Source organism: Elephas maximus, chromosome 13, assembly GCF_024166365.1.
Source record: "Elephas maximus indicus isolate mEleMax1 chromosome 13, mEleMax1 primary haplotype, whole genome shotgun sequence".
Taxonomy (NCBI): domain Eukaryota; kingdom Metazoa; phylum Chordata; class Mammalia; order Proboscidea; family Elephantidae; genus Elephas; species Elephas maximus.
Genome location: NC_064831.1, coordinates 42,804,947 through 42,831,436, shown reverse-complemented (window position 1 = coordinate 42,831,436; position 26,490 = coordinate 42,804,947). Strand labels below are relative to the sequence as shown.

Genomic DNA, 26,490 nt, shown 5'->3' with positions numbered 1-26,490 from the left:
GACAAAGCTCGTTTACTCAGTAGAAAAACATAGGGAAAAAAGTTGTATCAATGCTGAACTCAAGAAGGAGAAACACCTTCCTCCCCCAAATCGCTGCAGCAAGTTATAAATGATGTATGAAATGACAAATCCTTGCCCAACGAACAGGAAGAATATAAATACTGCTCTGTAATCACTGCAGTAATGTGCTATTTGCTAAAATTTTCTGCTTAAGTGGATTTAGAAAAACTCCTCTCATCTGTGAATCCAAAAGAGAAACTAGCCAAAAAAAAAAAGAAAAGAAATTATTTTACTGCAGGCAACTATCTCTTCTTGTTTTGTTCTTTTTCCCTAGCCATAAAGACTTATTTATTGACTACTAAAATAGCCAAGTGTTTCTGAGGAATTTGTTTAACAAGAAAGAAAGGAGAGAGAGCGAGAAAATAAAGAGAGGTCAAAACATAAATTACATTATTACATAAAGGATACCAGAAAAATCTTACACCGCAGACTCAACCAGACCTGGGTTGAAGATTAAATGAAATAACAGAAGACATGAAGTCTCTAGCACAATATCTGACACAGATAAGTGCTCGTAACATTTGGGTCAATTTTTTCCTGTTTTTTCCTGATGGAGGCACTGGTTTTCTGGCAGGGAAAAATGTCCTATTTTGAACTGGAAGTCTTGGATTTTGATTTTTCATTTTTTATTAGACAATTTACATGGCCTTTCTGAGTAGATACTAGCTAATATTTAATAAGAATAGATATTCATTTTCTCCCTTGAGAACAATATATGGAAAGTGTGTTTTAAATTAAAATGTTAAGTAAATGTAAAGTATTATTCTTACAGACTAACATATCTGAATCCAAAATATAGACATACATACCATTCAGGTTTCTGTGGATTTGTTCTTCATGGAGATGAAGAACTACACTGGTATCTTATTTTAGAATTAGACTCCATAAGGATTACCTTTGAACAGTTCCTTTAAGGGCATGTACATTGGATGCAGACGTGAAGGGTGAGCACATTACGACTGGGCTCCAGGATACCTGGTTTTACACTTAAAATCAAGTTGTGCTTTTTCTTTCGTGTTTCTCTCTGTACCGTACAGTTGCCCTAATTAGTTATGAAGGTTGGTATTGAGTCTCCACAAAGTGCTACCTCATGCAGGCTATCTTCGCTCTCTGCAGATACAAGTGCAAGTCCCCACTGGAAAAACTAAGGCTTAGGTCCCACTATGTTTCAATAACTAATACTTTTAGAATTTTGGGGACCTTCATCTAGTAGATGGAAACCCTGGTGGCACAGTGGTTAAGAGCTACAGCTGCTAACCAAAAGATCGGCAGTTCAAATCCACCAGGTGCTCCTTGGAAACTCTAAGGAGCAGTTGTACTCTGTCCTGTAGGGTCGCTATGAGTTGGAATCAACTTGACGGCAATGGGTTTGGTTTCTTGGTTTGTCACCTAGTAGATGAAACCCTGGTGCAGCAGTGGTTAAGAGCTTGGCTGCTAACCAAAAGGTCAGAAGTTCAAATCCCCCAGCTGCTCCTTGGAAACCCTGTGGGGGCAGTTCTACTCTGTCCCATAGGGAATCTATAATTCAGAATTGACTCGATGGCAATAGGTTTAGTTTGGCTTTGGTGTTACAAAGCAGATGATGTTGTAGAAAACAAACCAAGAGAGAGAAATCGCCCCATGCCACTGACAAGAATCCACATCAAAGTTCTACTTGCAAATGAAGTGACATTGCTCTTTAAGTGTATAGCTTCATATGCATAAAAATTAGGTGATCACCAGAGGAAAATAAAGTAAATTTCAAAATCTAATTTAATTCATTAATAAGGCCATAGCCCAAAGAAAACAAAATATGTCAAGGAAAAGAGAAAATAGATCCCAACCACTAACAGGTTTCGTTTCTTAACAGAAAATAATGATAATAATAATAACTCTTAGTAAGATTTGAAAGGGAAATGAGGCCAATTCATCTTGATCCTGTGGCAATACTTTGAAGCTGACTTTTTACCTAGCCTATTTTATGTTTCCAGGTGCTATGAAAGGCAATGCATGTAGAAGGCAGCACCAGGAGGGATTTGACTATTTCATTTCCCCCACTGTAGCCATGATTTGGATCTTACTTTTTCTGAAAGCATCTTTAGAGAATTCTTCAAGCTGTCTGCAGAATGCTGGCTTGCAGAATTAAGCAGTAGGTCCGCATGGGCTGCTATAAGAGGTTGTAGTTGATTGATGTTGCTGAGAACTTCTTTTGCTTTGGCTGTGTTTTCAGGTGAGTAGTAAATAAACTGGTATCCAGTACTGCAACAACAAGATAAAGGCAGGTTACACAAAAGACGAGAAAGAATTTGCAGCCCTTAATACTAGATGGTAAATGATAAACAGAACTCCAAATATCATTACTTCCTATTGAAGAGATGACTGTGATAAGAGAAATTTACCACGCACTAAAGAAATTTACCACGCACTAAGGAAATTTACCACACACTCAGGAATTGACTCGACAGCAGTGGGTTGGGTTTAAGGGTTTTTAGGAAACCCTGGTGGAGTCGTGGTTAAGGGCAACAGCTGCTAATCCAAAGGTCGGCAGTTTGAATCCACCGGTGCTCCTTGGAAACTCTATGGGGCAGTTCTACTCTGTCCTATAGGGTCTATAGGGTCACTGTGAGTCTGAATTGACTTGATGGCAATGGTTTTTTTTCTTTTAAGGGTTTTTAAGTAACTTGGCCAAGTCATTGTTTAAAAATGTGACAGGAATTCAGTCTTTCCTCAAACACTAGGAAGCTCCTTTATGATTATATATGGCATGTACTAGTATTCAAAACAAATTATTATTAATTACTAATAAACTTAGCATGAAGGTTTATATTCAGACCAATCTGAATATAAATCCTGGCTCTGACATTTACTAGCTGGGTGACCTTGAGGAGCCTTCAGCTTCCTCATCAGGAAAGCAGGAATAATTACCCAACAATTACACGAGTCAGATTAGAGATCATTCATGTGAAGTACTGAAAAATAGGGCTTACCACAGAGCAATCATTCAATAAATACCATAGCTTATTTCCCCCCATGATACTCTGGGAGAAAGGGATTTTTATAGCCAGGAAGTGGGAAGAAAATAAATCAATGCCAAATGGGCATATGAAGAATTTTACTGGATAGAAAAAGGACATTTATAGCACAAAAATCCCATTATGCTATTTTATCACCACGCCTTTTTTTTTTTTTTTGCTTATGATTTCCTGTCTAACTTGTAAAGAAATCTAAAATTATTAATTGATGAACTACTGGCTTTTATGGTCATCATCTAGGAACTGGTCAAACATGTTACGGGGGTAGAGATTCCAGGGAGCCTTTGGCCAATTTAATTTAGGAAAGACAGAGGGAAGTGAATGATGGTGCATTCACAGAACACTCGCGTTCTTTTACACTTAACTGTTGAAGCATTTTTTACAATAACTTGCAACCTATGTTCAGCATTTATGAAATCTTTTTTTTCTGCATTTGCCTGTAACATTATTAAATTCTTATAACTCCATTTCTAATTTAGAAAAATTAAAAACATTAAAAAAAAATAACATCTAGGAAGCACACTCTCTCCTTTTACCCTGATGACTTTGAGGGAAAGTATCAGAATCTTCAGAGGTACAATGTTCCTTTGCAACAGTATATTGAATATTCTTATTATTTTTTGCAAAATGATTAAAAAAAATGACCTTGGCTTGTCAGTCAGTGAGAGGTATGGATTTATAAAGGCTAAGAAACACATCTCTAGTCTGGGACACTCTTAAAAGGATTTTTCTCCCAATCTCTTAGTTGAATTATAGACTCTTACATTTCAGAAGTAGGGAGTTATAATTATTACTATCTTAATTATCAACTATACATTTTCAATGCAAAAAACAACACAAATGATAACAATTGCAAGGAGTAGAAAGAAAGAAAGAGTCACAACTAATTCCTTATGTCTCCTTCTGGCTCATTGCCTGTTTAAAACCGAAGTCTCACATGAGAGCATACAAGGTCTTTAATAAAATCATGAATGGAGATGTTTCCTTACTCATCTGTACTCAGACTGGATACACAGTTCAATCCACCAAAGTCTTTAGTAAAGCAAACAACCCCATGCTACTTTTGTAAAGAAAATGTTTATCTAAAAAAAAGGATGTCAATGTGTCACCAGGAGGAGGACAGTGATACCCAGTGGTTCTGACATCAGAGAGCAGGACCTACTACAGAAAGCAGCTTGTGGCAACTGCTCCGTGATTCCTGTCACCCTTCTGCTCTTCCATCATTGTAATTTTCTTTCTGGTGTTGTCGTATTGGTGCTGACAGGGCTCCCACGGCTTAGCTCTTAGAAAGCTAGATTGCTAAAGGCAATGTGTGGCCTTCCATCTTTCTCTTCATGTGACTGTCCTCTTTTTTAGCATGTCACTTCTGGTCTCTCAAACACTAACTCCCATGCATCCCTTTTGAGTCTTGTCACCACTGTCTTTGTTCTTTATTTATATCATACGTTCCTGGTAGATCACTGTTACTTTATCCCTGAACATAATCTACTTACATTATTTTTTCTGCATTTCTCTTACTTTGCAAATTCCCTTGGAGTTTCCTCTCTAGTTGATTCCAAATAGATATATTTTCAAGATTTATTTCTCACATAGTCTTTCCTTATATACTAGTTCAAACCAAACCAAACTGATTACCCTTGAGTCCATTCCTACTCATAGCGACCCTATAGGACAGAGTAGACCTCCCCCACTGGGCCTCTAAAGAGTGGCTGGTGGGTTCTAACTGCTGAACTTTTGGTTAGCAGTCTAGCTCTTAACCACTGAACCACAAGGGCTCCTCAAATTTTAGCAGACATACGATTCTCTTGGGGATGAAGATGGGCTACAAAAGCCAAACCAAACCTGTTGCTGTTGAGTCAATTCCAACTCATAGCAACCCTAAAGGACAGAGCAGAACTGCCCCATAGGGTTTTGAAGGAGCGGTTGGTGGATTCGAACTGCTGGCCTTTTGGTTAGCAGCAGTCTTTCTTAACCTCTGTGCCACTAGGGAACCAAGGATAGGAGGTAGGTGGTTGTAAAAAAAATGCAGATTCCTTGTCAACACCAAGAGATTCTTATTCAATAGGCTGAAGCATTTGTAACAAGCACCCAGAAGGTCCAGATGCACGTGATAGTTAAGCACCTTTAGAGAAACCCACTCCCATTGTTTGGACTTTGTGAGATACCTTCCAAACCCTCAGTCTTCCTATGCAATGCCTCTGATAAAAATTTCAATTTATTCTAATTTTCTTAGCATCTGTTATAGATTGAATTGTGTCCCCCCAAAATGTGGCTAGGCCATGATTCCCAATATTGTGTGATTGTCCACTATTTTATCATCTTATGTGATTTTCCTATGTGTTATAAATCCTATCTCTATGATGTTAATGAGGTAGAATTAGTGGCAGTTATGTTAATGAGGCAGGACTCAATCTATGAGACTGGATTGTGTCTTGAGTCAATCTCTTCTGAGATTTGAAAAAGAGAAGCAAGCAGAAAGACACTGGGGCCCTCGTACCACTGAGAAACAAGAACTAGGAGAATAATGTATACTCTGGAACCGGGGTCACTGTTCTGAGAAAGCTCCTCGACGAGGGAAGATTGATGACAAGGACTTTCCTCCAGAGCTGACAGAGACAGAAGGTCTTTCCCTGGAGGTGACACCCTGACTTTGGACTTCTGCCCTACTAGACTATGAGAGAATAAACTTCTGTTTGTTGAAGCATCCACTTGTGGTGTTCCTGTTATAGCAGCACTAGACAAAACTAAGACTATCTTTTATAAGATTACTTTTGCAGTCCATATTCAACAGAAGTTGTTTTTGTTCCCTTCTCATTACCAGTGGGTGATGTCTCTCCCAACCGTTTTTTATCATCCTTTCATCCTTTCTCTCTAAGTCAGTCCCCCTACCCTCCTCCCACCATCAATATAATCTCTAACCACCATCACAGGACAAAAGCTCAGTTCTGTTCTCCTGCTGCTAAGTCAGTCTCCTTTCCAGCAGAGTTATGTAGCAGGCATTGGTACTTCCTATTAAGTCTTTTGATGATGAACATCTTACCTAGTAAGGCAAAAAGATTCATTTTCCACAATAAAAGCCAACACTGGTGTCTAAAATGAAACAGTATGATATAGGGAAAGAAAAAAAAAAATCACCACCCACAAAGCAATTTTAACTATACATAAATTTCATCTACCTATTCAGTGCCTTACTCTTCAAACATGTCATATATTTTAAAAGTTATAGCTTCTTAAATGGAAAGTTATGAGTATAATTATCTACATAAAAAGAATATAGCTGAACCCAATTTATAGTGGCCTGAAATTTATACTGAATCTAAACACTTGAATCAACTATTAATCAGACAAAACCAGAAAAAAGAGAATCTTTTTAGAAAAAAACTTGATAAGATATAAATAATATAGCAAATTATGAATAATGAATATTGAAATTATTTTCATAGTATTTTTTTGTGCTGATTAAACAGTGAACTTATATATATACCTGTTGCTGTTGAGTCACTGTTGATTCATAGCAACCCTATAGGACACAATAGAACTGTCCCATAGGGTTTTCAAGAAGTGGCTGGTGAATTTGAACTGCTGACCTTTTTTGGTTAGCAGCCAAGTTCTTAACCACTGTGTCGTGTGTGTACGCGTGTGTCTATATATACATATATATAGACACACACATATATATACACACACACACATATATATATATATATATATATACACACATATATCTATGTACACCCATACGTGTGTGTGTGTGCATATTGCTACCGGAAGTGTTGTCATATTATTGTGTCACCATATAGTGACATGGTATTCATATTCATAAACTCTAATTGCTAACCAAAATTAATTGCTACTAAAATAAGGATCTGTATAGTCTGTCTCATTCCCTTTTTGCTGTTCCTCCTTATTTCCCCATTGGCTAGTATTGACATGTTCCAGGCCTCTGTCCTTGGAACTCTTCCCTTTTATGTCCTTCCTAAGTGATCTCATTTAGTCACATGGTTTAAATACCTTAGATGTGCTGGTTGTTGTTGCTGTTGGTTGCTGTTGAGTCAATTCTGATTCATGGGGGTGCCAGGTGTGTCAGGGTAGAACTGCTCCATAGGGTTTTCAAGGCTACGGTCTTTTGGAAGCAAATTGTCAGATTTTTCTTCTGAGGTGCCTCTGGGTGGGTTCAAATTACCAAACTTTCAGCTACTAGTCAAGCATTTCAAACCCAAGCTACTACTTTGGGCAGTGGAGTTATGGAAAAATGTAGGCAAGGAGAGAAAAGAGAAGGAAAAGACAGGCGAAGAGGATTAGGGTTAACCAGGATAGGAAAGGAGCCCTCGTGGCAGAGTGGTTAAGAGCTACAGCTGTAAACCAAAAGGTCAGCAGTTCAAATCCACCAGCTGCTCCTTGGAAACCCTATGGGGAAGTTCTACTCTGTCCTATTGGGTCATTACGAGTTGGAATTGACTCGATGGCGATGGGTTTGGGTTGCTTTGGTTTAGGATAGGAAAAATGCTTTGGAGTACTGTAATTCTGCATCTGTAGCACAATTAAATATCGAGACAATAATCTCAGGACCAGTTCCACTTATTTTTTTCCCTACCCAAGCACTATTTCTAAAAAAAACTCATCTCTTGAATCCAGAGGGAGGGATAGACACACTCGCAGTTCTAATTGAGAAGAAAACCACGTGGATAATAAATGAAAATTTACACCTTAGTGCACTTGAATATACCCTTCTGGCTTCACAGGGTTTAACAATGGGCTTCATGAAATTGTAGAAGGAAAAAATATATATCTGCTTTACCCCATGGATTCTCCCTCTTTTCCCTTAGATTTTGCCTTAGGGAAAAGCTCTAGATGCTAGAAAACATTTATCTTGTTTACTTCCTATGATTTTCACATATATAATTAAATGAGTTATGTGATCCAAGCTTAAATTGATATTTATACTTAAAATAAGTCTTGTGGGAAAAAATCTTGGTTTAATAGAAATTTTGAAATATGAGAGTGTCTTGATTAAATCTTGATTCTGCCATTTATTAGCTCTGTGATAAGTGATGCTAATTAAGAGAGAAATAAAGTAAAATTCATTGCCGTTTAACTTCTTCCATCAAAGGCAATGTTCATATTGGCTGTGATCACAGTGGTTCCTGCTAACTCAGCTTTCAATTTGCAAGTTTGTATTTGCAATTTCTTGACCATTAGGCTCTGACCTCTATATACATTCTTTCCTTAGACTTGGTCTTGCCCTAATAAAATTTTCCAGGCACCATTATATGCCCTTTAAATAAACATTTAAAGTTATCTTCTCAACCTCTATGAGATGGGAATTACTGTTGCCATTTTCTCTATTATGTAACTGAGGCCTAAAGCTATAGAACTGGGATTTCAATCTTCATTCCATGGCCTGTTCTCACTTTTCCCTGAATTCACTCATCCTGATTTCCTATGACAACTTCCAAAGATCTGTTCAGTTCTATTTCTATCTAGTTTGACTTATGAAACTTTCATGCTTACTCTCCTGGCAAGGAGTAATGGAGTGATACTCCAATCAGGTGTCCTGGTATCCTCCCAACTAAAAAACACCCTAACTCCATCCTGGACTTTGTCACTTATGTGTCTAATGAAAATATAGGATAAGATAAGGTGCAAAAATATAAATCATTCCCAAGTACACTTCCAGAAGTAAACGTTCCCTGGACAATCTGAAAAGGAAATCAAGAAAACAGGCCAATTTTATGATAGCATCTAAAAGATCAAAATGCCTAGGAACAAATTTAACCAGGAGGTGAAAGACTTGAATGCTGAAAACAATAAAACATTGCTAGGAGAAATAAAAGGAGATTTAAATAAATGGAAAGACATTTTGAGTTCATGAATTGGAAAACTTAAAATTGTTAAGATGCCAATGCTACAAAAAATGATCTACAGATTCAATGCAACCCGTATCAAAATTCCATCAGCCTTTTTTGCTTAAATGGAAAAGCTGATCCTCCAGTTCATATGAAGTTGCAAGGGCCCTGATAAGTCAAAACAATCTTAAAAAACAAGAACAATGTAGGAGGGCTCACACATCCTGATTTCAAAACATACTATAAAGGTACAGTAATCAAAACAGTGTGGTAATGGTATGAGAATAGACATACAGAAGATTGGAACAGAACTGAGAGTTCAGAAATAAACTTGTACATCTATGGCCAACTGAGTTTTGGCAAGGATGTCAAGTCCTCTCAATGAGGAAAGAATAGTCTCTTCAATAAGTGCTGCTGGGACACATGCCAAAGAATGAAGTTGGACTAATACATCACAATTAACCCAAAATGGATCAATGACCTACATATAAGAGCTAAAACCATAAAACTCTTAGAGGAAAACATTGAGGTAAAACTTCAAGGCCTTGTATTTGATAATGAATTTTAGTTATAACATCAAAAAGTATGAGCAATGACAGCAGCAACAAAAAAAAAATTGATAAATTGGAGTTCATCAGGATGAAAATTTTTCATGCATCAAAGGACTTTATCAAGAAAGTAAAAAGGCAGCCTACAGAATGGGAGAAGATATTTGGTAACCATATATCTTATAAGGGTTTAATATGCAGAATATATAAAGCACTTCTACAATTCAAAAACAAATAGACAAAACAATCCAATAAAAAAACCTCTCCCGAAGTCCACTTGTTAGACAAAGATTAGACAGGCCTCTAAAACAAACAACAACACATGTGAGGAACGTGCTTCTTAGTTCAATCAAACATACAAGACCAAATGGGTAACTCTTGCTCTAAAGTAAGATGAGAAGGTAAGAAAGGGTCAGGAAAACTGGACAAATGGACACCAGGAACCCAGGGTGGAGAGGGGGAGAGTGCTGCCACATTCAGAGGGTTGCAACCAATATCACAAAACAATATGTGTATAAATTTTTGAATGAGAAACGAACTTGAGAGTAAGCTTTCACCTAAAGCACAATTAAAAAAAAAAAATAGGCAAAATATTTGAATAGACACTTCTCCAAAGAAGATATATTAATGGCCAATTAGTACATGAAAAGATGCTTAAGGATGTTAGTCGTTGTTGTTGTTGCTGTTGTTGTTATGTGCCATTGCATCAATTTTCACTCATCGTGACCTCATGTGACAGAGTTGAGCCCCCCATAGGCTTTCCTAAACTATAATCTCTATGGAAGCAGATCAGCTGGTCTTTCTCCCGTGGAGTCGCCCGGCAGGTTTGAACTGCCAAACTTTCAGTTAGCAGCCAAGTTCTTAACCATTGTGCCACAAATTAAAACCACACTGAGGTATCACCTCACACCAACAAGGATGGCTATTATCAGAAAAATGGAAAATAACAAGCTTTAACGAGGATGTAGAAAAATTGAAGCTCCAATGCATTGCTGGTGGGAATGTGAATGGTGCAGCTGCTATGGAAAACAGTTTGAAGGGTCCTCAAAAAGTTAAACATAGAATTACCATATGATCCAGCAATTTCACTCCTAGGTGTATATCCAAGAAACTTGAAAGCAGGAACACAGATACTTGTATACCAATGTGCGTTGCAGCATTATTCACCATAGCCAAAAGGTGGAAACAACCCAAGTGTCTTTCCAGCAGATAAATGGATAAACAACATGTGCTTTATACGTACTATAGAATATTATGTAGCCATAATGAGAAAATTCTAGTACAGGACATGACATGGATGAACCTGGAAAACATTATGCTGAATGAGATAAGTCAGACACAAAAGGATGAACATTGCCTGATCCCACTAACATGAAATATTTAGAATTGGCAAGTGTATAGAGAACAAGGTTTATTAGTGGTTACCAGGGGTGGGTGGGAGAGCAGAAGGGTGGAGGACCCAGTACTTAAGGGACACTGAGCTTCTGTTAAGAGTAAGAGAATAATTTGGGAACAGATAAGGATGATGATAACAATATGAGGAACAAAGGTTATGTCACTAAATTGTACTTGTGAAGATTGTTACATGCATATTTACCACAATAAAAAAAATTTTTTCAAAAAAAGGTCATTAGTGGATACCAGGGGCTGGGGCAGTTCTACTCTGTCCTACAAGGTCATTATGAGTCGGAATTGACTCAACAGCAATGGATTTGGTTTGGTTTTTTTAGGGGAGGAGCAAATGGGAATTACGGCTAAGCGGATACTGAGTTTCTGTTTGGAGTGATGTAAAAACTTTTGGAAATGGATAGTGATGGTAGCACAACAGGATGAATGTAATCAGTGTTACTGAATTGTACACATAAAAATGGTTAAGACAGCAAACTTTATGCTAGATATGCTTCACCACCACAAAATACAAAAGAAAAAGTAAATGTTCCCTTGACTGCAAACGGGCACAGGAAATCTTTTTGAGATGATAAAAATGCTCTCGAATTGGATTGTAGTGATGATTGCACAACTCTTTAAATTCACTAAAAACCACCAAATTGTACACTTACAACGGGCAAATTTTATGGTATGCAAATTATACCACAATAAAGGTCTTAAAAAAAAAAAAAGGAAATTCTCCCAGCATATGATATTGTACTGTTGGTGATTATGATCCTGGGATAAGAACACAGGGAAACAGATGGTATATTTATGAGCCATTTCACTTTTTGCCTATTAAATTGATGCTATTTTTTTCATAGGGTCTCTAATAACATCAATGATTTATATGGTATACACTATATAGAGTACTGAATGTAGTACTATATACTGTATACCCTGATAATCCAACTGTCTCTCTCTCTGCCTCTCTCTATATATATTATAATAGCTAATAATTATTGGATCTACATTATGGACCTGGAGTCCTTGAGTGGTGCAAACAGGTAAAAAGTTGAGCCGCTAAGCTAAATGTTGGAAGTTCAGGTGTACTCAGCGGCACCTCAGAAGAATGGCCTGGGAATACACTTTTGAAAAATCAGCCACTGGAAATCCTACAGAGCACAGTTCTACTCTGACACACATGGGGTTGCTATGAGTCAGGGTGGACTCGACAGTACTGGTATACTAAGGGCCTAGAATTATGATAAAAATTTTAAGGGATTATCTGATTTAATTCTGAGGATTAATTACTGAGGAATAATACTATTTCTCTAAGGAACAACTCTTATTCCATTGTACAGATGTAGGAACTGAAGCCTGGGTAAGTTAACTTGGCCTGGAACACACAGCTAATAGTGGTACAAACAGAGTTCAAACCCAGGTCTTTATTGTTACACAGTTTCAACGTCTAATATTTCTACCATTTTAAATGGTATTGACCCATTTTAAATTAAGAAAAAAATATAAAATTTAACTAATACGGGAAACATTTTATTTTGGAACATAATGGTAGGTACAGACAAAAAATTAAAAAAAAGAGCAAGTTCTCATCTTTTAATTAAAACAAAGCTCATTAGAGAAGATGTAAGATCCTATTTTATAACACAGACTAGGCTAAAGAAAGAATTCGTAAATCATCTTGCAATAAATTACTTTCTTTGACCAAGTATTTAATGACTGCCACCCTGGTGGCGTAGTGGCTAAGTGCTATGGCTGCTAACCAAGAGGTCAGCAGCTCGAATCCACCAGGCACTCCCTGGAAACTCTATGATGCAGTTCTACTCTGTCCTATAGGGTTGCTATGAGTTGGAACTGACTTGATGGAAGTGGGTTTGGTTTTTTTGGAGTGGCCAAGAGGAGCCCTGCTGGTGGAGCAGTTAAGAGCTTAGGCTGCTAATCAAAAGGTCAGTAGTTCAAATCCACTAACGGCTGCTTGGAAACCCTATGGGGCAGTTCTGCTGTGTCCTATGGGGTAGCTATGAGTTGGAATCAACTCATCGGCAATGGGTTTGGTTTTTTCGGTTTTAGTGGGTCGATGCAGCTAGGAGTATGAACGGCCAAGAGGTGGCCAGCAAGAGAATCAGTGGATGTGTGAAGCTTCCTGTCCTCTAAATGCCACAGCCAGGGTTGGGAGGAGGAAGAAGGAGAAAGGGATAACTCTTTGCCTCACTCTTCTTCCTCAGAGACCTTTCAAACATTGACTCTAGATTCTTGGTGTATGCAAATATCCTCAGGGCAGCCATAGTTTCAGGGTTTGCTTACTAGCCACTCTGTAGTATAAACAAAGGTGGATTACCCAATAAGCGAGATAAGCATAGGTTTACTTGTGTTTACTTACTAACCTGTAGTAAAAAATTTGTTAGTAAGTAAGCACAAGTAAACCCATGCTTACTTTGCTTATTGGGTAATCTGCCCCCGTCAGGGATTGTAAATTTAAAGAGACTGATCATGTAGGAAGGTGCTGTGGGGTCCGGAGAAACACAGATGCCAGCCATACCTAGAAGCAGAATCTTTAATGTGGTAAAAAAAAAATGTGAAAATTTTCAGTACAGATGATTTGGTAAGCAAGGTAAGTACTGTGCTTATCTTGTCTGTCAGATAATCCACCCCTGACTATAACCCTTTACTTCCCTGTGAGGTCAGACAGTCATTTAAAAGCACTGTGACATGATGTCACATTGCATCCAACCTTACTCACCCAAAAACACCAAACCCATTGCCACTGAATCAACTCCAACTCAGACCAACCTTGCTTCTTTTCCCTCCATGTAATCTAGTTTTCCATATTTGCTGGAAGGAGAAGTCACAAAAGGGTTTTACAAAGATTGTTGTTGTTAGGTGCTGTTGAGTCCATTTTCAACTCATAGCAACCCCAGGTGACAGAAAACCCCATCGGGTTTTCTAGGCTATACAGGAGCAGATCATTAGGTCTTTTTTCTGCAGAGCTGCTGAGTGGGTTGGAATTGCCAAACTTTTGCTTAGCAGGTGGAGCTTACCGTTGTACCACCAGATAGTTTTTTTTTTTTTTAATAAAGGCAATTCTCTTATTCTAAAACTGAAAAAAAAAAAGAGTGATATAAAAGGGATATAAAACAAACTATCCTAAAAACAAAGGGCTCTGTCTACACACCCCCATCTAAATTAATTTATTAACCTTTCCAACCCATTACATATATACTGAGGTTGAAGTTTTCTGTGCATATAAAATGTCATGCTTTCTTTCAGACACATTTTTATACACATCTCTACATACCTCATATTTTATGTACAAATAAAAAGACAATATAGTGTTCTATTTCACTAAGGCAGAATAGTTTGCTTATTCATTCATTCAGGATGTTTGTAATGTTTCACTGTTATGCATTACAATCAGCAGATCTTTGAAAAATCTACTTTTTTTCTTTGTATTATTATTCTTGTGGGTATATTGCTAAAAAGTGATATTCCTTGGGCGTGTGTGAATGTGTGGTGGAGATTAGACAGGTAGCTAATAAAGCTAAAGACTTAGAAATATTTTTATTGACCCATATCAAGAGCTATTTTCGGCAGATTAAAATAATAACTGCTTCTGAGTACAAATCACTGCATCAATCCAAGTATTTCCTCTAAAAAAAAAAAAAAAATACAGATAAAGTACTTCTAAAATTCTCACAAGGAGAATTGTTACAAGCCCAGAAGGAGTTGAACAGACCAACTAAATATTTTTTCCACCTGGCAGATAGTAAAATCAATTCTTAGAAACATCAGGCGGCAAGCTAAGATTGTTCATTTATAAGAATACACATTTTGAGTCTAACATCTACCGATCCTGTGAGGATGAATAAGTATGAAAGAACTCTAGACTGGGGCCAGAAACCAATTTTCCAGTTCTGGTCTGTCATTACCTGTATGGGTGATTTAAATGTTGAACCTCAATATTCTCATTAATAAAATAAATAGGAGAATTTGTGATCTCCAAGATTCCCTGTAAGTTCTACGATTTAAAAGAAACTTCAATGCAAAAAAAAAGTACACGTTTAACACAATTATTTTCTTCATCTCTAAAACTTCTTTTCATATTGAACATAGACAATTAACCTTACTATGTAAGCAATGGAAACAGTTTATTTCCTGTATCCCTTCCCTGCTAACTTGGCATCTACCCAGGTATATAAACCAGGAAACTAAGAGTCTTCAAGCCTGTCCCCTGTCTCTCAAGCCCTCATCTAATTGACTTTAAATCCTGCTAAGTGTTTCCTTAAAATCTTCTTCAACCCCATAGTCACCATTTCCTACACCCTTTACTATTACAACAGTTTAATTGTAAATCCATCTTCAGTTCCCTCCAAACTGCCATGCAAAATGCAAATCTGGTCATGTTAATCCTTAACCGAAAACCTTTCAATGAAGTCCCTCTAGCTTAGTAGATGAAATGCCAGGACCTTGATGCAGTAAACAAGTGTCTTTATAGAATTGGTTTCTGTCCCATCCTGCCTTTTATCTTTTCAGTTTCATACACTCCATCACCTGCTCTTTTGCCGGAGTTGATAAGCCATGGTGCTGTGAATGGCACCCCTATCACACCTAGGTGTGCCGCAAAGAAACCTGCAGTCGCTTTCAATGCCTCTGAATTCCTGCCTCCCACTCCAAACATACACACAAGCTCCAAACAATTATCAGGTCCCCTTTCCTACATAGCTCTGTAACTGATTTCCTTATTTCCATTTTGTGGACACCACCTTTGGCCAAGCGTCTTTCTCCTCTGATGGGGTCACCGTAATTATGGCATATAATGCAAGCTTCATGACAGGAAGGGGACATTGGGAGGGTTCAGGCAAGGTCCCATCTAATAAAATCTTGCAATAACTCTATTTTTCTCATGTTAAACAAGCCAATTTTGTAATTTTTTTCACTGGCTTAAATCCCAAGCATATACTTTTTTGTTGTTGTTAGTGCTTTTACTATAATTTTTCAGAAATGAGATACTGTACATTTTAGCATTTAAAGTTCTGGAGAATACAGTACTTTAAGATTCCCTGAAATTTTTGTAGGTGAATTTCTTTTCTGCTACCTAATGCTTTTGGATTGATGGATATTAAGTGTCTAGGCTGGTAGAGAATTTTAAAAAATTCCAGCAATCACTTAGTAATTAACCAGAGAACAAACATATTTTCTTCGATTAAATGTAAACCAGTTGCGATGATATAACTGTATTAGGGTTTAAAATATATTTTTAGTTTATAGTTGAAGAAAAACAGCACTCTTGGTTAATGAAAAATAGGTCTTCAAACAGTATTATTTTTTCACATTGCTTCTAGGTAAGCAGAAAAGAGATATCAATCTGTAACTTGCTTATTAAATTTAGAATTAAAAAAATCTTTTAAGTCTAATTTCCTGTTGATTTATCTTTTTCTTCTGTTTTGTATATCAGGAATCATATCTTAATAGTTGTGTGAAATGGAAACTTTAAATTGTAGAGTCAAATTTTGCAAATTATCTTCTTGAGAAGATTTTAACCACTCTTTCCAACTATCTAGAAAATCAGGATAAATCAGCCACATGTATAGTGTGAATGGACACCCTGGTGGTGTAGTGGTTAAGTGCTACGGCTGCTGACCAAGAGGTCGGCAGTTTGAATCCACCAGGCACTCCTTGGGAACTCTATCAGCCAGTTCTACTCTGTCCTATAGGGTCACTATCAGTCGGAATTGACTCGAGGGCAATGGGTGGTAGTGGTGGTATAGTGTGAATATAGAAACTGAAGGCTGAGCAGTTCAGTGACTGTCTGAAATCCCATAATTTGAAATGACCACAATCAAGACTTCTCATGTGTCTTGTCATTTTCAGACACCACTCACTCAACCAAATTTATTATCACTATCAATATTGGTTGGAATCCACAACTTTTTTTTTTTTTAAATCAATATTGGGATCTTTTAGCAAACTTATTTTCATTTACAATAAAACCATTTTCCATAAAAAGAAGTACCTAATTTAAAAAATTCTGAACTGTCACACTATACACAGTACTTCTTGTCTACGCTTCAGGTCATAATTTGCTCACAAGCTTTGGGTAGGTTATTGGAAGAATGTCACCATCTTTTAGATGTTAAAGTCATTCATCATTGCATTAATAATACTGAATCATATTTTAACTTGGTTATTTTAAAAAATAAATGATCACCTTTCTCCTGTCAGGACACATAAAAGGAAGAAAATTTTTCTTTCTTAGAGAGGAGCAAGCAAAGCAAACGCTAACATAATTCCTAACAAATAGCTGTTCTTCAAGTCTTCAAGACACCTTCATAAGGAAACATTACCTATCCTCCTGCTACTGAATTTAGTCATGTTTATCTCTCCAGCCAGATCAATTTGTTCTTTCCTGTACTCTAATTAGAGCCCTGGTGGCAAAGTGGTTAAGAGCTCGGCAACTAACCAAAAGGTCAGCAGTTTGAATCCACCAGCTCTCCTTAGAAACCCTATGGGGCAGTTCTACTTTGTCCTATAGGATCATTATGAGTTGGATTCGACTCGATGGCAATGATTTTTTAGTACTGTAATGGGAGGCCTGAGATGGTGCAATGGTTAGTGCATCCAGCTGCTAAACCAAAGGTTGGAGATTTGAGTCTACCCTGAGACACCTTGGAAGAAAGGCCTGGCAATCTAATTCTGAAAAACATCTACTGAAAACCTTATGGAGCACAGTTTTACTCTGACATATATGAGGTCACCAGGAGAGTCAACTTGACGGCAACTGGTTTGGTTGGAAAATGCTTGTGGCACAGTGGTTAAGAGTACGACTGGCTGCCAACCAAAAGGTCAGCAGTTTGAATCCACCAGGTACTCCTTGGAAATCCTATGGGGCAGTTCTACTCAGAGACAGCAGGTTTGGTTTTTTGGTTTATGGCAGGAAATCCTTTCACTTCATTTATTCACTTCCTCAGCTATCACTTATCAAGTTAGTTCCTGGGGACACTGCAGTAAACCGGGAAGATAAAGTCCATGCCCTTGGAGTCCATACCATCCAGAGGGGAAGACAAATTAGGGAAATATGTACATTGGAGGCTTAAAGCTTGAAACCTAGCTGAGGAGTCATAGAGAACTTCCAAGTTCAGTTGAATTTTAAGCTAAGATCCGTAGTTGTAACTGAGGAAGTTAACTTTGGTTCACTATGCAGGGCAATGTGCAGGAGAGAAATGATGGTGTAAGTGGTGAGGGAGAAAGTTGGTGAAGAAAGCAAGGCCAGAATACACATAAATATATTACACACCTTGAACTTTATCTTCCAGGCAAAAGATGGCTAAGAAGTTTTAAAATTAGGAAATCACAGGATCAAATACTCCTTTAGGAATATTACGTCCCCTAAAATAAAGGAATTGGGCTGAATGACAGCCAGCCTTGAAGGGAGTAGGATGGGGGGAATGATTAAGTGGTCTGAGCACTTAAAAGATGTTAGCTGTATGGATTAGGATTATCCTAACACCTAATTCATCATTGAAATGAACACACTCCAGAGAAATAAGAAAAAGAATGGATTTTTTTTTTATTAAGTAGAAACTAAAAAAAGTAGAAACTAGGGAGGAACAAAAGTCACGATTTCCACATTTCTAAGTTGAACGGTTAGGAGGATGATTGTGCCTTCTATTAAGACACAAACAAACAAACAAAAACAACCCTAAAGGTGAAAGTTTGAGGGAGCAAAAGAGTGAGGGATGATTTTATATGTTAACCTTGAGGTGTTTGGAAGATACCATGAAAGTAGAGGTGTCTGCTAGATGGTTGGAAATACCTGTCTGAACCTCACGAGACATATTTGGGTTGACCACAGAGATGCTGTCTGAAGTCCAGTGCTCCAGTAATTATGATAATAATTTTATAACTACTTAGTGAGTTAGTGCATGTTAGTGGAGAAGACATGAAAAGGGAAAAGTTGGAAAACTCCCTGATGATCTTTCTTTGACAGCTTTACATCACTAACTAAAAACATTAATTTATGTTATGTCTCCCTACAAATAAACTAGGCTTAGTAATTTTATCGGAAAAATAAATTTCAAAGGTGGCCATAGGAGGTTTTACATTCAGTTCTGCCATTTCTGGCTTACTGGATGACTGTTATATTGTAGGCTGGAGCCAGCTTCCTTCCTACGTCTTTTCCTGAAGCATTTTTTTCCCCTTTGGTCCCAAGAAGCCTCCTATTTATAAGAAAGAATGAGAAAATATCTACTTGTATTTCTTTTTACAAGGAAAATTATCTCAGGCCCAGAGTTTTTGCCATGTGACTATATAACCATTGATCTCATTGAAACGAAGACTGGTTTGTTTCACTCTTTGTGTTATTATTTTTCTTTCCTTTAGAAACTTCCTGCAAATTCTAGTGATATTCTCAATTACAGTCTACAATATTCCTGTCAGAAAAAAAATTTTGTTCATTTTCCTCAGGACTTTTTCTACTAATCTTTCTCTTCAGGTTGAAATTGTTGAGTAGCAAATGTTGATTACGGGCACAGGGAGCAGGTGAGGGGGACACAGGGCAAACATTTGACATTAGGATCACTTGCAGGGAACCCTCAGTTTGTGCCAAATGAATAGGCAGGTCATAAGAAGTCTGTTATGGATTGAATTGTGTCCCCCCAAAATGCATATTATAAATCCTAACCTCTATGCCTGTGATTATAAGCCCATTAGGAAATGGGTTGTCTTTGTTATGTTAATGAACACAGGATTAGTAGAGTGTGTCTTAAGTCAATCTCTTTTGAAATATAAAAAAGATTAAACAGATAAGAGAAAGAAGCAGAGATGGGGGAAGAGAGATGCCAAGCCACACGAAGATTGCCCAGGAGCAGAAGCTCAGAAGACACAAGGACCTTCCTCCAGAGCCAACAGAGACAGAAAGCCTTCCCCTAGAACCAGCACCATGAATTCAGACTTCTAGCTTCCTAAACTGTGACACTGGATTGTATTGTGAGGTACAATCAACACTGAAGGCATTGGCGAAAATCAAGGCTCCAGAAATTAAAGGACTGCCAATTGAGATGTTTCAACAAATGGATACAGCACTGGAAGTGCTCACTCATCCATGCCAAGACATTTGGAGGGCTGCTACCTGGCCAACTGCCCATTCCAAAGAAAGGTGACCCAACAGAATGCAAAATTACTGAACAATATTATTAATATTGTTCAATACATGCAAGTAAAATTTTGCTGAATATCAGTCAAAAGGAGCTGCAGCAGTACATCAACAAGAAACTGCCAGAAATTCAAGCCAGATTAAGCAGAGAATGTGGAACCAGGGATATCATTGCTGACGTTGGATGGATCCTGGCTAAAAGCTTAGAATACTAGAAAGATGTTTACCTGCGTTTTAGTGACTATGTAAATGCGTTCAACTGTGTGATTCATAACAAATTATAGATAACACTGCAAAGAATGGGAAATCTAGAACACTTAATTGTGCTCATGAGGAACCTGTACATAGACCAAGAGGCAGTCATTCAAAAAGAACAAGAGGATACTGCGTGGTTTAAAGTCAGGAAAGGTGTGCCTCAGAGTTGTATTCTTTCACCAGACTTATTCAATCTGTATGCTGAGCAAAAAATCCAAGAAGCTGAACTAGATGAAGAATAACAGGGCATCAGAATTGGAGGAAGACTCATTAACAACTTATGTTATGCAGATGACACAACTTTGCTTGCTGAAAGTGAAGAGGGCTTGAAGCACTTACTGATTAAGGTCAAAGACTGCTGTCTTCAATATGGATTATACTTCAACATAAAGAAAACAAAAATTCTCACAACTGGACCAATAAGCAACATCATGATAAATGGAGACAAGATTGAAGTTGTCAAGATTCCATTTTATTGGGATCCATAATCAATACCCATGGAGGCAGCAGTCAAGAAATCAAACGATGTATTGCATCGAGCAAATCTGCTGCAAAAGACCTCTTTAAAGTGTTAAAAAGCAAAGATGTCACCCTGAAGACTAAGGTGCGCCTGACCCAAGCCATGGTATTTTCAATCGCCTCACATGCATGCGAAAACTGGACAATGAATAAGGAAGACTGAAGAAGAATCGATGCCTTTGAATTATGGTGTTGGTGAAGAATATTGAATATACATACCATGGACTGCCAAAAGAAGGAAAAAATCTCTCATGGAAGAAGTACAGCAAGAATGCTCCTTAGAAGTTAGGATGGCAAGACTTTATCTCACATACTTTGGACATGTTACCTGGAATGATCAGTCCTTGGAGAAGGACATCATGCTTGTCAAAGTAGAGGGTCAGTGAATAAAAGGAAGACCCCCAAAGAGATAGATTGACACAGTAGTTGCAACAATGGGCTCAAGCATAACAATCACTGTGAGGATGGCACAGAACCTGGCAGTATTTCATTGTGTTGTACACAGGGTTGGTATGAGTTGGAACCAACTTGATGGCACCTGACAACAACAACAACAAGAAACTGTGAGAAAATGAACAATGAGAAAATAAACTTCTGTTAATTAAAACTACCCACTTGTGGTGTTTCTATTATAGCAGCACTAGATAACTAAGACAGAGTCATTATGCTTAAGAGTAGACTTAACACTACCTCATTGACTTTTTTTTCTTTACAAAAGCTCTTGATTTTCATAAGGTGCCTTCCTATCTTAATAAAAGGGTTATGCTGTCAGGCCATGATCTTACTCAAGTCAAAGTCCTGGTTGAATCTGTGGTGCCTGACAAAAGTAGAAATGTAGGCAAAATATTTGTTGTAGTAGTAATTTTGTTCCTTTTCTTTTAAAAAATTCTGAAAAGTAAAGAATCAGTTCGTATTTGGAAGAGACTGACAAGTTTTCAAATAGTGTCTAGTTAAATTACTGACACTAAGAATAAGTAAATATTTGATGTTACAAGTGAACACATAGGTTAAAACCATTCTGATTTGGCCTTTTATATACGTTTTATGTATATGTTTTTCTAGAAAAATCTGATGTGCACAGCATGAAAATCTCTACAATATGCTCTATTTTATTTGTTTGAATATTACTTAGGTGCAAAATTCTTATAGCTTTACTCTTGTATTTGGTTCCATCTTGCAACTGCCTAATGAGACAAATTTGGGATTTTTTTAAACAAAAATTTATTGTAAATGAGTTGTAAAACTTTTCTTCAACAAATATTCCTTTTGGTAGATTTTGTTTCCTCCTGACACATACCAACTGTGGTTCTCTACATTTTTCAAGTCCAACTCATCTCTGTAGCTATGTCTATTTTAATTCCTCACACCTTTCATCTGCCTCCTCACAGTAATTTTCACTTACATCTCTATCAGTGTTTCTCAACCCTGGCTATGCATTAGACTCACCTGGGGAGAATTTAAAACTTACCATCACTTGGCAACCCTTTCCCAGAGACTTTGACCTAATTTGTCTGGGGTGATATGCTGGCGTAGATTATTATTATTATTTTTAAGCTTGAAAATTGATTCTAATGTGCAGCCAAGGCTCAGAATCCCTGCTTTACAAAATTTTGATCTAATTGCATTCTGATTATTTGCAAGAGCTTCTCTTTCATTAATGTTTTCAGCACTTTTAAGTCAGAGACTACTTCTGATTCACACAGGAATCCAGGTGACTGTTAGACTTATGGAATATGGTGGGGACACTCCAGAAGACCCTGCATTGAAAAGAACACCATCTTTTGCTCAAGGAGATCATAGTTTGTTTTGAAAGTATCAGACAAAAAAACACACCCAATACAGTAAGGATACAAAGCAAGTCAAAATAAAATATTAGAAGAGTCAAATCAACTTGAGAATTCAGGAAGGTCTGATAGAGAAGGCAGAATCTTAGGGTGGGCTATTGTAGAATTTTGAATAGGCTTATGTATATGGTTTTGACAAAAAGTATAAAATAGCAAGGAGACGGGGAGGACAGGATAATTGTTTCATGAAAAGGGACAGATCGAGGAAAGGTGAAGAGGTGGAGAAGTGTGAGGCACATTTTCAGAAAACAGTCTGTAGAGCAGATGAGGAGCAAGTGCAGGAGAGAGAGCCAAGGTAGAAAGGTAGAAGGTAGAAAGTTGCTGGGGTGAAGTCATGGCAGCTTTGAAAGGCCAACAGGTGAGCATGGATTCCTTGAAGGTTTCTGGGCAAAGGAGTAATGCACTCAGATATTTGTGCTTTAAAAAGATCAATCTCTCAAATTAATTATCTTGTAGCTTTCAAAAATATGCCATAAAAGTTTCTACGTGATCTGAATTACATTATATGAATACTGTTAGCTTTCTTATTCTAAAACCCTTTTCATTATGTGGTCAATGTATTCATCAGAACATAGATCACTAAGGAACAGACACATAAATTATATGTGTTCTTTGACGACAATATTTTATTGGCCTAGCTGAGAAGAAAACAAATGAAGGTGATACAGTACAAAGGCTGTGGCAGTTCCCTAAAAACCTTGCCTAAGAGAATAGGCTACATTTTTCATGGAGTATCAAAAGAAGAAAGAAAAATTGCTTCACTGAATGTGATTTTCTTCATTGCCAAATGTAAATGTTTGCTGTAACCTAAGGTCTAAGTTGCTCATTTCATATAATTAGATTTACTTTTCTGTGTTACCTTTGATAGACAAATACAATATTTATTGCTTTAAAAGTCTGCAAAAAATTATTTGCATGTGTGATATCTCTTTAGGCATTAGGTCTTTGCTCAGGTTAGCTGTTGGAATAGATAGGTCGATACCATGCTCACCTATGCATTGGCTCAGCAAGACATATATATTCCATGCCACTGCTTGATGGAGAATTCTTTTACAATCCATACCAAGTTTTAAAAACTATTTCAGAATGCTCATTGTTTTTCCGTCACTAAAGCAATGGGATATATAACATATATGAAAAACCTAAAGCTATCAGTGTTTACAAGAATTGGACACAATTTTGTCTTCCTTTTCTTTTAAACTTGATCAGCGAGCAGTGTATATGTGTGTGTGTTTATATATATATATAAACATCCCAGTGAAAAGTGAAGAAGAGTGAAGAATTCAGCAACTCATGAAGATATTTAAAAACTTAAAAAATATTTTTCAAGGTTTAACCACACAAGTCAACATCTGTCTTTGCCAGTGGCAAATAGTGATATTTTATAAAATTATAAAGCTAGCTCCATGTTTCACCTATTCATGTTTTATTTGCTCAGCTAGAATGTGTGCACCCTGTAGACAGTCTTGATTATTCTAATTGTTTTATGAACTTAGAATTTGATTGAAAAAATAAAGTCCAAATCTCCAAGTAGAGACTTTCAGTTCTAGACAAGATTGAGTAAACACCATCTATTTTGCCACTCCCGCTAGTCATAAAAAAAGTTTTCAGCAAGATATATAAATTATCTATCAGAAGACTCTGAAAGGTGGAGAAAAGAAGGAAGATCGGCTAGGGGCCTCAGGACTCATGAGAAATGATATGAGGAATGACAAGAGAGTGGGATTTTTTTTTTTTCTTACTTCCTATGTGTTCTGACTTGGGTGCTAGAAAAGTCTACAGCACGGAAAAAACAACAGGGGCAAACAAAATATAGCTCCCAAGAAAAACCTGCATCCTCGAGACAAAGGACTGGGAAAGGGTTAGTCCCCAAATTAAAATCTTTCTACCGTACCTGCATGTTCTTGGTGTAAATGTCATAAAAAAAAGTTGTGTCCTGTCTGCAAAGGTGGTAGTGAGTCAATGGGTAGAACAATGATTTCCATCCCTTCTTGCAATAAGGAAAAGAGACCACTCATCAATACAGCCTGTGGGCAGAAATGTGTCTCTAATTCTTCACCAAGCTTCAATAAAGAGATGATATCCCTCCCCCCATGGGGTCTGTGGCTGGAACTGATTTCTATCACCCTATTGCAGTAATCCCCACAGGTCTGTCAATTTGCCGTACTGTGGTGGCTTGTGTGTTGCTGTGATGTTGGAAGATATGCCACTAGTATGTCAAAAATCAGCAGGATCACCCATGGTGGACAGGTTTCAGCAGAGCTTTCAGACTAAGACAGACTAAGAAGGACCTGGTGGTCTGCTCCCAAAAAAGCTGGTCAATGAAAACCTTATGAATAGTAGCAGAAGGTTGTCTGGTATAGTGCTGGAAGATGAGCTCCTCAGGTTGACAGGAACTCAAAACATGACTGGGGAAACGCTGTCTCCTCAAAGTAGAGTCCACCTTAATGATGTGGATGGAGTAAAGCTTACCTTATGGGACCTTCATTTCTGAAGATGGCACAACTCAAAATAAAAAGAAACAGCTGAAAACACCCATTAATAATCCGAACGTGGAATGTAGGAGGTATGAATCTAGGAAAATTGGAAGTCATCAAAAATGAAATGGAACACATAAAATTGATATCCTAGGCAATAGTGTGCTGAAATGGACTGGTATTGGCCATTTCAAATTGGAAAATAATATGTTCTACTACTATGCTGGAAATGGCAAATTGACAAAATGACATCATCAAAAGGAACATTTCAAGATCTATCTTGAAGTACAATGCTGTCAGTGATAGGATAAAATCCATACAACTACAAGGAACATCAGTTAATATGACTATTATTCAAATTTGCACACCAACTACTAATGCCAAAGATGAGGAAATTGAAGATTCTTACCAATTTCTGCAGTATAAAATTGATCAAACATGCAATCAAGATGTACTGATAATTACTGGTGATTGCAATGCAAAAGTTGGAAACAGAGAAGGATCAGTAGTTAAAAATTATGGCCTTAGTGATAGAAATGACACCTGAGATTGCATGATAGAGTTTTGCAAGACCAACTACATCTTCATTGTAAATACCTTTTTTCAACAACATAAAACGTGATGATACACATGGACCTTGCCACATGGAATACACAGGAATCCAATCAACTACGTATGTGAAAAGATAGGATGGAGAAGCTCAGTATAATCACTCGGAATAATGCCAAGGGCCATCTGTGGAACAGACCATCAACTGCTTGTATACAAGTCAAGCTGAAGCTGAAGAAACCTGGGGGAAATCCACGAGAGCCAAGATATGACCTTGAGTATGTCCTACCTGAATTTAGAGAACATCTGAAGAATAGATTTGACATACCGAACACTATGGACTGAAGACCAGACAAGTCGTGGAATGACATCAAGGACATTATACATGAAGAAAGCAAAAGGTCATTAAAAAGATAGAAAAGACCAAAGTGGATGTCAGAAGAGACTGAAACTTGCTCTTGAACGTAGAGTAGCTAAAGCGAAAGGAAGTAATGATGACGTAAAAGAGCTGAACAGAAGATTTCAAAGGTTGGCTCAAGAAGACAAAGTAAAGTATTATAATGAAATGTGCAATGACTTGGAGTTAGAAAAACAAAAGGGAAGAAAATGCTCAGCATGTCTCAAGCTGAAAGAACTGAAGAAAAAATTCAAGCCTTGAGTTGCAATATGGAAGGGCTCTGCAGGAAAAATATTGAGCAACACAGAAAGCATCAAAAGAAGATGGAAAGAATACAGAGTCACTGTACCAAAAGGAATTGGTTGATGTTCAACCATTTCAGGAGGTAGCATGTGATCAAGAACCAATGGTACTGAAGGAAGAAGTCCAAGCTGCACTGAAGGGAAT

General features: G+C 37.4%; 1 protein-coding gene across 19 annotated transcripts in view; it reads right to left on the bottom strand.

Annotated features, from left to right (window-relative positions):
* The window catches only part of INPP4B (inositol polyphosphate-4-phosphatase type II B), a 976,853-nt gene that overhangs the window by 153,390 nt on the left and 796,973 nt on the right, over positions 1-26,490 (bottom strand). For all 19 annotated transcript variants that reach the window (XM_049905358.1, XM_049905352.1, XM_049905340.1 and 16 more), the window contains one exon: positions 2,121-2,298. In XM_049905358.1, coding sequence (XP_049761315.1) covers positions 2,121-2,298 — 178 coding nt within the window. The remainder of the gene's footprint in view (positions 1-2,120; positions 2,299-26,490) is intronic.